Source organism: Protomyctophum bolini (assembly GCF_963924005.1).
Source record: "Protomyctophum bolini genome assembly, chromosome: 10".
NCBI lineage: Eukaryota > Metazoa > Chordata > Actinopteri > Myctophiformes > Myctophidae > Protomyctophum > Protomyctophum bolini.
Genome location: NC_137871.1, coordinates 10,523,206 through 10,535,365, shown reverse-complemented (window position 1 = coordinate 10,535,365; position 12,160 = coordinate 10,523,206). Strand labels below are relative to the sequence as shown.

General features: G+C 47.0%; 1 protein-coding gene across 1 annotated transcript in view; it reads left to right on the top strand.

Annotated features, from left to right (window-relative positions):
• The window catches only part of gpc4 (glypican 4), a 48,406-nt gene that overhangs the window by 27,671 nt on the left and 8,575 nt on the right, over positions 1-12,160 (top strand). The window contains exons 2-3 of the mRNA XM_080774609.1: positions 3,309-3,467; positions 11,712-12,109. Coding sequence (XP_080630735.1) covers positions 3,309-3,467; positions 11,712-12,109 — 557 coding nt within the window. The remainder of the gene's footprint in view (positions 1-3,308; positions 3,468-11,711; positions 12,110-12,160) is intronic.

Here is a 12,160-nt window from a genome sequence, read left to right as displayed (position 1 = left end):
GTCGTGTAGTTCTGTTTCTGTGTATATGCAGTGTAGTATAGTTTGACTGTGTGTACTACACACACATATATACACACACACAGGGCTGGGCTTGCTCTGCCAGGGCAATGAACCCATCACATATCAAAACCGATATTTAGAAGTTAGAACCAATAACCGCCTTGTTCATTCATAATAGTAGGTTCATCGATGATCAAGAAGCACGTCGAAATATTATACACGATTAAAATATTAATATTGTTTTCCACACTGTTGCTATGTCTTTGATGAAATGGTCTGCGGTGGCTGCTGTGAGCGTGGTGGACAGAAAGATGGGTTGTACTGGACAGGATTTTCAAATTATTTCCAGTCAGTTGTGTGATGAATTACTACACTGTACTGTATACACACAATGTGTTATTGAGTGTTAGTGTAAGGTTGTTGTTAAATGTTGGATATTTAAAAAATAGCAGATATACAACAAGCTCACAGTGCTGCAAGCTTAGTATTCATATTTTTTTTAACACACATATTCAATTCTGGCGGTCCCTGGCACACAACCTTTTCAGATGGGGGGTCCGTGGCCAATTACATCATGTCAATTTCCGGGGTCCTCAATGAAACGGTTTGAGTGCCTGATTGTTATGGAGCGTTCACACTGAGCACGATCTAACCCACACTCACACACTGCCCAGTCCAGCTGTGTGACTCTGTGTCTGTGTCAGAGCCCACACGGCGAGAGAGAGAGAGAGAGAGAGAGAGAAAGAGAAAGAAACAGACAGATCCTTGCCAAGTGGGGCTGCGCTGCTGAGAGACGCATGCAACCGTAAGGAGATCTAGATAAATCTAGATAACTTGACTCGTGTCATGAAAAAAAATGTCCCTGTCATGTCATGTTCTATCATGGTTGGTGGTATGGTATTTATTTAATTTCTTTGGCAGCTAAAGAAATGAAATGATTCTCAACCTGTGGTACTAGTACCACTAGTGGGGGTGTGTGTGGGGGGGAGTTTTGTTGTTGGCTTTGTTGCCGAGCACTGCCGGCAAACTAAACGGTGGCAACGCAGACAGTGGCTTAAAATGGAACTATAATAAAAGTGTAAAGAGAATATTTTGTCCAGCAGCAGCTGAACGTAAAAAGAACTGCAGTGGTGGTGGTCGTCTCGGAGTCAGTTAGTGCCCTTCAAATCTCCCTCCTGTGTGAATAGCATGGGATAGGTTGGGTGTATGCTACTTGTATTTGTTTGACGTATTTTAACGTCGTCATGGTGGTACCCGGAGAGCCAAATATTTTCCGGGAAAAAAAAGGTTGAGATTAACTTGAGAACCACTGTTTAGCTTGTTGGGACGCCAAGCTCCGCCTTCTGACCTCTGGTGATATGTTTCTATGTGTACATTCTGCACTCCTCCTAGCCCATGTATTTAATAACATAACTGCAGGAGTGGCTTACCATATTATGATATGACTGTTGGTTTGTTTGTTCATGTCAGAAACGGTCTGTTATGGGGAGTAAACAGGACATAATCAAATCAGCGCTCATCTAAATGAATCGTCAATCAGATTCATTACATTAGGCTAAGAATGATTCATTCTTAGCCCTAATTAAATGAATCATCGTTCTTTCATTATGAAAGACATTGGTTCATGTAACCGCAGCTGACAAGGTACAGTGCTATACACATTGGATTCCCAATGAGTTTTAGGATACACTGTGCTGGTAATAATAGTGCAAAAGGTCCTGATACTAAATTAAACAGGATTTCATGCCCATCTACAAGTACATCCCCTGGACATGATGCTAGTATGTCACAAACAATGAAACACCCCATGGTTTAAAGTTACTACAAAATAAATAAATAAACACATCGCTTCTCGCACTTCTCGATAATTCGATTCATTTAAAAAAAATAGTAATGGATAGAACAATGGCTTAGGCCCAAACCACACCAGCTGCAACTCCTTGCAACTGCCATTGGGAATAATGGTTGCAAGTAGTCGCATGTTGCAAGGACTTGCGGAAATGGGCTTGCGTTGTCGCCCATCGACTTCTGCGTGCGTACAGAAAAAGATATAGGCAGGTCTCATTGAAAGTTAATTACACTACGCATTAGTTTACGTCTGTTTAGTCAGATACTCAGATGGTCGGCCAGCTGTACCAGTTTACTGTTAACGTGGCTTATTTCTACCCTATAATGTTTTCAGATGCATATTTTAGCGTGATGATTAAGTTCAAACCGAGTAATACACTGTCTGGATGTTATCTTGAATGGGAATAAAAACGGAGGATTTCTGCAATCGGTAGCAGCTGTGCTGAACGGATGCACACATATGGGGAATTAAATGTGTGAGCTTCATTTTTATTGGCTTTTATCGATGTGGGCCTCGACACGTCATCATCACGCAGTTCGTTTTCAGGAAGTAATAAAAATTCGATTTTATGGACTTTTGATATACAAATACACAAATGAGAAGTTGCCAATTTTTTTGGCATCCATTGTTAGCTATGCTCATATGATGACCACGGATATGGTCTAAAAGTGTGAACTCCCTGACGAGAAGCTCCCGTCGCTTGCCGTCCCTAGAGCCTTATCGACGCGTCTGAACCCGTTGATGAAGACCCGAACATGTTCCGGTCGGTTGCCGATGTCGGGAGCGACGCTATTCATGTTGTAGTGATGAGGGGGATAAATTACTCCACTGTAGTCTGCTCGAGGGCTGACTACTGGTGTACTGTGTGTGAACTAGATACCATATTCTCAATACCAACTCTCAATTAATATATGTAATGCTAATCGATCAACTCCAGTCTCCAAATCAACTCCAAAGCAAGACTAGCGGAAATAATGCTATCTTTGTTTGTTTTGGTGCGAAGCGCTGTGTTGCCAGAGTCTGTGAGTGAAACAAGCGACGAGGTCTATGAAAACAAATCCAAAAGAAGCAACCAGTTTCACTACTTGAGCCCTATTAATTACATCATCTATTTTTTTAAATGAATCATGAAAGCAATCCCAAATAAGCAACTACACTTCAGGAATAAGCCCAAACAAAGCAACGGCAACTATGAATATTAAGCTATTTTACAGGACAACTAGCCCAAAGTCACTTATAATCAGCAGACCTTGTCGGCAGACTGTCTTCTGTCTTTTGTGCAGATACAAAATGCTGGTCTGTTGCAATATGAGAGTTTTTAAGTAGTCTTTTAACTGGTCTGGACAAGTTTCCTCTGTCTGGAGTCACCTTAACGGGAGGCTGTGGTGTGTTTGTCTTCAGTCAGTCAGAGTTGCAGTGTGTGACCGGTGTGGTGGTGTGTGTGTGTTTTGTCTTCCAGGAGCTCCTCTCAAGGTGTGTCCTCAGGGTTTCTCCTGCTGCACGGTGGAGATGGAGGAGAAGCTGAGCCAGCAGAGTCATTCTGACCTCAAAGCACCAGTCTCTCAGCTCAGCACCAACCTACAAAGCACCTTCAAACAGAAGCACAGCCACTTTGACCGTGAGTGCACCGTTTGTATTACTATCCTTTTTTTTTTTGAGTGGTGCAACCATAGATATATATAAGAAATCTAGACGACCCGCCCACGCTTGCGGGTCTTTGGGTCATGTTGTTTTTAAATGACCATAACTAAATTTTCAACCGATTTTGAAACGGTTTGGTTTGTTATAAACGTCAGAGACGTCTGCATACTTGTATGCTTTTATATGATGTTCATATAAAAAAATGATATTAAGCAGATAAACATAACCTGAATCATAGCTACGTTGATAACGTTTGTAATAAACCAACCCGTTTGTAAATCTGTCAAGATTTGAGCGAGTTATGACTATTTTAGTTTGAGCTGCCATAGAACATACTGTAGCCCCAAAGCAAGATGGCCGCCGGGAGACTCTGCCTTGAGCCATCTAGCCTTTAGACATGTCTATGGGTGCAACCACTCCTATAGACAGCTATGTGTGTCCCTGGCTGGCTGCCTGTCCGTCCGAGCCTGAACATTGTGTGTCACTGTTGTGCAGCCTGACACACACATACACACACACACACACACACACATATTAACTGTATGATGATTTTGGGTGTGACAGTACAGTAGAGGGACTCCCACACGGTAACTCTGTCATTTTTGGACGCGGGGGCGGGCGCGTTCCTGTGGGTCTGGAACTTCCAGGGATCCCCTTGGGACCCCCACACGGAGTTGCACCACTCACTTCACACGAGTGTGATTTTTTCCCCCCATAAAGCCGGAAATATTCTATCTACAGGCTCACATTGCGAGCAGGCGTGACACTGGATGAATCAGGAAAAACTCCAGCCCTAACACACACACACAGTCACACACACACACACACACACACAGGTTCACAGGTCAATTTTTACACACTAAAATTAACAGAATTTCTACTGTGTGTGTTTCCCATCTACATTGCTCACACACACACACACACACACACACACGCTCACACCCATGCACACATGTCGCACGCATGCACACACACACACGCGCGTGCGAGCAGAGATCCCCGTTTTCCCAGTGTCTTGTCCCTGCACCAGCGGCTCTTTTTTTGATGGACATTCCCACCTGCTCTGCGGAGCAGAGACAGTGTGTCTGTGTCCGTTGGTCCGTCCAGCTGTCTCTCAGCATCTCACCGTCTGGGCCCGTCTGTCCGTGCCCCCGATCTCAACGCTTCGAGACGGACCACACACACGTCTCTGCTCCGCTGCCAGGCTCCTCTCTACTTCCTGCCCTCTGTGTGTGTGTGTGTGTGTGTGTGTGTGTGTGTATATGTATGCTCAAATGTGCATGTGTGCATGCCTGTAAATATTGGTGTCGGGTTTCGGTTGCTGTGGGTGGGAGGGGAGCGTCTGGGTGCTGAGTCACTGAGCCCTGCAGGACACATCTCCAGATCGGTGCAATCCAGCCGTGACGCTAGAGCCGACCCATGGCAGATATCCGTGTTCCGATTCCGTGTTTTGGAGAGACCAACCCGGTCACTGGTGCTTTTGACACACGGTCTAATATAAAATACACACACACAAAGAAGTTGTATTTGACCACTTAGGCCCCATTCAAAACCTTTCAAAAGTCACGATATGATGGGGGAAAAAAATCACAACTAGAGAAATGGAGCTTACACCTGTTAACCAAACAGGAGAACAATATGAGATGGCTCCTGTGTTTAACCATTTATACGGCCCTAATATAAGTAGTTGACTGGGGTTACCCATAATTATACTACACCGTACACCTTCTAGGCTTCTACTTTTCCCTTAGAATAAAATATATTGTGTGTGTGGGGCACGGTGGCACTTGGCACAGTTGGTAGTGCTGTCGCCTCACAGCTAGAAGGTCCTGGGTTCGATTCCCGCTGGGGACGCTGTGGGCACTGGCGGCGTGTTCCCTCCTCCGCATCATCAGTGCCCCATACCCGAGGCGGGGGTTGGCGATGGGGCCTTTCTGTGTGGAGTTTGCATGTTCTCCCCGTGTCCCCTAGGGTAGATACCCTAACAAAAACATGCCGTAATCCTGGTCTCTAAAACTACCTCCCCCTGGCCAGCCGGGGCGCCTGATGGAGGGGAAAGGAACTGGTTGGAATAACGTGTCCCTTCCACGCGCTAGTGTCCGGCCCGGGGAAATTCCCCTCTGTCAGGTGAAAAGAAGCAGCTTGGACTCCTCATGCATAGAAGGAGGCATGAGGTCAGTCCGCTGCCCCCCCCCAGGTTGGCAGAGGAAGTGTAGCGCCCAGGATTACATTAGATAATTGGCACTGAGTGAAAAGAAAACTGGGTTACAAAATTGTGGGATAAAAATTAAAATAAAAAATAAAAAATAAAAAAATAAAAAATATTGTATTATCTAAGAATAACCGATCTACAAGCTCACACAATGTCTCCCCCCCCCCCCCCCCCCCCCCCCAGAATAGGAAAGGTAGGGTTCATATGCTTAATGGGTGTGAGCCTTGTTGAGGGTTGGTAACTGTGTGTGTGTGTGTGTGTGTGTGTGTGTGTGTGTGTGTGTGTGTTGCCGCCAGATGTGAGCAGGAATGTGACGTGTCGGAATGTGATGGCTGCTTGATCCCACTCCCTCTCTCTTTCCCTCTTTCTCTATGCCTCTCTCTATTCCCTTTGTCCCCATCTCTCCTCTCTGCCTCCCCAAAGTCCCTCTCTTCCTCCCATAGACCTCTCTCTCTCTCTCTCTCTCTCTCTCTGTGTCTCTCTCTCGGTCTCCCTCTCTCTTTCTCTCTGTGTCTATCATGTTTCATGGCTCTTGGCTCTCTAGTTCTCGTCCCTGTGCTCATCTCTCTCTCTTCAGCCGTCTCTGTGCATTTGCCGTTTCCGTACATGACTCGCGTAACCACCACGTCTCCCACCCCAATCTGTTTAGGGCCGCAACCGTCGATTATTTTCTTAGTGACTATTCATTCTATTGATTTACTTTTTCAATGAATAAAGTAATCGGGAAACTGTTTTTTTTTTTTTTTTTTTTTTTTACTAGAGGCCCTCACACCTTTGCCGATCCGACTGAGATGCCCATATTTGGAGATATCCCTATCAGTCCTTGTACCTTTTATAAACATATATGGAGATCCCTGATGTTCAGTAATAGTATATATGCTCATATGGACTAGGGATGCCGCCGATTAATCGATTTTCCGATTAATCATCGTAGCCTCCTAATCAAAAATCGACTAATAAGTAAGGCTGCATGATGTATCGAACATGTACCTTCATCAGAGTGGAGTATAAATCAAGTTGAGCAAAGCCACTCTTCTCTGCCCCTCTCTCTAACAGACACAGTTAACGATTGCTTGTGAAGTGCCTGCCAGACAGACAATCGGATGAAATGAAGGCAGGTGTAGAGTAGAGTGTAGACTAGTGAACTGATTTTTATTTTTTTGGGAGGTGGGTTCAATTAATCGATTATTAATCGGCAGAGCTGTCGACTATTCGATTTGGCTGATGGTCACTTTGTGGCATCCCTCATATGGACATGCCCTTGTAGAGCTGCCTGATTTGTTTGTGCCCGATGTCCCGACGACACATTTAAGTTTAGACGGCATGCTCCCTATTTGAGCGTAGCTGCACTGGGAACTCCGTATGTGGTTATGGCCGAGTTATGGTGACACGAGCGCTTTTCGCGTGACATCAGAGGTCCACCGACTTCAAACGCGGCGCTGCTGCGAGTCGCCAGGGACGAGTGCCGTGCCCGCCGTCGAGTCGGATAGGTCGGTTTGCCCAGAACTTCCGATCTGACCGATATGCCCATGTATGGTTATACTGACCCCGACTTCAAACTTGGGCGTGCTAATCACTGGGACATCGTTGAAATCCAAAAAGGTTGTGTGAATCACCGGTATATGGAGGACTGAACACTGTGAGAGAGAGAGAGAGAGAGAGCGCGCTGTGTGAGTCGTCGGTTAGATTAGATGGGGGTGATTCCTTCACAAAAGGCCCGCTGTGCTCTCTCTCTCTCCTCCACCTGACCCATTAGAGCTTTCTCTCCATGGATAAGATGACGGGGGCTCAGGTTGCCGCTTCCATTATTTTCTCGCTCTCACGTTGAGACAGCCCAGAAGCAGGCAACTTCCTGCCTGGCGGAACCAAACTGCAAGGAAGTGTCTCTCTCGCTCTCTCTCATTGTTGTATTCGCTGTGGCCGACCGAGATGCAGATGATGACGTCGCAGTCCTAATTGCCCTTCATCTGGAGTGGGACGCACGTGTAAACACAGCTGCGCACACACACACACACACACACACACACACACACACACACACACACACACACACACAAATAAACTGAGGAAGTGGAGTGTGTGGTTATACGCAGACTGTGTTCTTACGCCCGGAGGTAGGAGTCATGGCCAATTAAGTGCAGGACAGAAATAGTTGTTGCTGTGCCTTTTTCTTTCCGTGGCTGTGTTTGTCCTAGACTCAAGTCTGTCTGTCCAGTCGCACACTGACCCTGCTCCGAAGAGCCAGTCGTCGTCTGGGAGCTAAGCACTGGGATTAAAGCCCCTTGACCCTTCAGGGAGAGAGACACACACACACACACACACACACACACACAGGCCACGTCCATCCACACCACTGCAGGCTCACACACACAGCAGGAGGGGTGGAATCCCATAAGAGAAAGGGAGAAGCGACGGTGACTAATTGGCACAAATAGGATGCAATTACTGCCTGGGCCGGTCCTGGGAGGAGTGCACTTTATAGAGACCTTGGGGGGGGGGGTGGGGTGGGGGGGGGGGGTGGACAGACAGAACAGAGTAAATTCAGTCCTCCTTGAAGAAGGGAGGAGGGGAGCAGGAGGTGATGTGTGAGAGAGAGAGAGAGAGAGAGAGAGAGAGAGTGAGGGAGGGATGGATGGATATGGCTGGATTGATTGATGGATGGCGGGGTGGGTGGGGGAACAGTTGGATAGAGGGGTGGATGTGTCTCATGCCCACCAAAAGGAGGCACAATGAGAGAAGCTGTGCTTGATAGGGGAATGTTGCTACGTTACATTTAGCCCTTTCTCCCCGTGTCTTTCTGTCATGCAACCTTTCACCCACATTCTGTCAGCTCAGTGTGTTTTAATGGAAACCTCCTGAGGGGGAGCTGTTGGCAGACGCACGCATGTCATAAACTGTTTTTAATGACAATGCAAGATGCCTGTGTAATGCATGCATGCGCGCGAGCACACACACACACACACACCACTACTTACCACACACGCATGCTCGCACACACACCACTACTAACCACACATGTGTGCACAAGCACAGACACACGCACAATGTGCATATTTTAAGGCAGTATAATCTTTTTTTGGAGAACTGGTGGGTTGGTGCTGAATCCTTGTAGCGCATTATGGAACGTGGAGACAGTGTAACAAGGCAGAACGGATGAAGTGTTCATGTAACGGACAGGAAATGGAAAGCGTTACAATGTACCTTCCTTTCACTGACTTTAAACTTGTGCCTCATCTGGTAGGAGGAGAGGAGGCTGTCTTTTGTTTTAATCTCTGTCAATGGAGCCTGGCATTGTGTGTGTGTGTGTGTGTGTGTGTGTGTGTGTGTGTGTGTGTGTGTGTGTGTGTGTGTGTGCGTGTGCGTGTGTGTGTGTGTGTGTGTGTGTGTGGTGGTTTCCGGTATCCTTGGCGACACAGTGGGAATTTGGGAGTTAAAAAAGCCCTCAACTTTGCCCCCCCCCCCCACACACACCACCCCACCTCATTTGTGTGTCACTCTGAAGTGGAAGTGACAGCAGCACACACTGTGTGTGTGTGTGTGTGTGTGTGTGTGTGTGTGTGTGTGTGTGTGTGTGTGTGTGTGTGTGTGTGTGTGTGTGTGTGTGTGTGTGTGTGTGTGTGTGTGTGTGTGTGTGTCCGACCTAGTGGCTGATTCTGGAGTTTATAGTGACTCCCTCCCAGAGAAAGGGAACTTTACATTTTAAAGCCATACAGAGGACATCCAGAGCAACTGCACTGGAACACAAGGTGTGTGTGTGTGTGTACAGGGAAGAAAAGGGTTGATAAAAAGTGGGAGAGAGGGAATTGAAAGGACATTGTGTGTGTGTGTGTGTGTGTGTGTGTGTGCACGCGCGCCTGCCTGTGTGCGTTTTCACATGCACAGAATATGGACGTGTAGGATTTTGTTTTCTTTTTCTCCTTTTTCTGTGGAGAGAGACTGCAGTGGAATTCTCATTTTGTTCAGATTAAGAGTTTGAGTGTGTGTGTGTGTGTGTGTGTGTGTGTGTGTGTGTGTGTGTGTGTGTGTGTGGAATGGATGGGCTGGGGGTTCATGGGAGAGGGAGCTGGATTATTTGTGGGTGGAGGTGGTGTGTGTGTGTGTGTGTGTGTGTGTGTGTGTGGGGGGGGGGGGGGGGGGGACGACATTCCTAAGGATGAAGTAGGTCATTGTTCCCTGTGTCGGCCTGAAGAGAGCTTTCTGAAGCAACTGATGAAGTGAATGCAGTGAAGGGAGAGAGATGTGTGTGTGTGTGTGTTTGTTGCGGTGGTGGGGGGGGTTACAGGTCCCTATATGGAGAGACTGGACGAGGGGGGGGGGGGGTGGCATTATTCAGTAATCCTATTGAAAATGCTTCCCTCTGAAGGACAGTCCCAAGAGAAGCCCGGAGAAAGAAAGAAAGCGAATGGAATGTGACAACAGAAAAATGCCATTGACGGTGGTCAGTTTGAAGAGGCTTGATGCGTAGAGACGTTTTTCTTTTTTTCCCCCTCCTCTCAGTTGAATGGAGGAAGCGGCGCTCCCAGACTCCACACCGCCGCCTCGCTCCAACCTTTCACCCGCCGCCCCGCTTAACCCATTCTGACCTGAGATCAGATTCAAAAAAATGTCTTCTATATCCTGACAGTTTTCCATTCTGACCTGAGATCAGATTCTAAAAAAAAAATATTCTATGTCAGTAGCTCTTCGATTTTTCAAAAAATAGCAGACCTACAAGCTCGTAGCGCGCCACTCGGTGGCGCGCTACGAGCTTGTAGATCTGCTCTTTTTAAATGGCTAAAGCATGACATGATGCCAACACCAAAAGGCGTTCCCGCCCAGAATGGGTTAACTTCTCCATCCCTCTCCAAAAAAACCTCGGACCTCTTCCCATAATGCATTCCTCTACGCATGTTGTTCTTCCAAGATTTTTTTTTTATGGCGTGCGGTGTTCTGCTGAAATACTCTTCTGAATGTTGTTTAAAAAAAAATCTCTCTTGGGTCAAGTGGAATAAACCATCTTGCTGCTTGTGTGTGTCGTGTTATCGTAAATGGATTTCTGCAGTTTTTAGTTTTTAGACTCGCAGGGGTCCTTGAGGAGGATCCAGGGGGGGGTCCTCGGCTAAATGAGGAACAGTTGAAACTATTTTATTTTTGGCTATTCAAAAAATCTTGATTCGTCACAACACGCTTATGAGTTTTAAATCAGCTATTCATTTATTTTTAAATCTTGACAAATGTCGACAAATCTTTTCAAATGGGGGTCGGTGGCCTATTACTATCGTTTTGGGGGACGGGTCCTTCACGTGAAACCACAGACGACCTTGTATTATAGTGCTCGGCTCACTCACTCTTGTTCCGTCATGTGAAAGATTATCAGTGATAGTTGAATTACTATTGATGCCAATTTAGTCAACAACGTGTACAATAGAAGGGTTTGACACTCATCTTGGCATTGTCTTTGTGTGTGTGTGTGTGTGTGCGTGTGTTTGCTAAAGCCTAGGGTTTTGTAATGTATATACTCAAAGAGTTTTGAAAATGCGTTGCCCAAACAAGCAAAATGAAAACATGGGGAGTATCGGGGTAATGTTAGATAAAAATCAGCCCTCTTTGGTTTTTCAATGTGACCCAGATTCAAAGATGAGAACGGAGCTAATTAAATTTCCTTGCTTAACCCATTTTGGGCTGGAACCCCTTTTGGTGTTAGCTATTTAAAAATAGCAGATCTACAAGCTCATAGCGCGCCACCGAGTGGCGCGCTACGAGCTTGTAGGTCTGCTATTTCTGAAAGATCGAAGAGCGACTGACATGGAAGACATTTTTAGAATCTGATCTCGGGTCAGAATGGAAAACTGTCGGGATGTAGAAGACATCTTTAGAATCTGATCTCGGGTCAGAATGGGTTAAAACTGTCTCCATCTTTTGTAGAAGAACTCTGAAATGTTAACAAATGAAAATGGTTTGCCCGTGAACGTTTCGTGTTTATACCATCGACGGGATAACCTCATAAATTTCCCCCCTTCTCTTTACCAGAGTTCTTCCGCGAGCTGCTGGAGAACGCCGAGCGCTCCCTCAACACCATGTTCGTGCGCACGTACGGCATGATGTACGTGCAGAACGCCGAGCTCTTCAAGGACTTCTTCGCGTCGCTCAAGCGCTACTACCTGCTGGGCGGCGGCGCCGTCAACCTGGACGCCATGCTGGCGGACTTCTGGGCGGACCTGCTGGAGCGCATGTTCCGCCTCGTCAACGTGCAGTACGAGTTCAGCGACGCCTACATGGAGTGCGTGAGCCGCCACACGGAGCAGCTGCAGCCCTTCGGCGACGTGCCGCGCAAGCTCCGCCTGCAGCTGACGCGCGCCTTCGTGGCGGCGCGCACCTTCACCCGTGGCCTCCTGCTCATGCCGGAGGTGGTCCACAAAGTCTCCACGGTATGTGTGCTTTTCAATGCCAACCCGTGTGGCTCTCGTGAATGTACACAC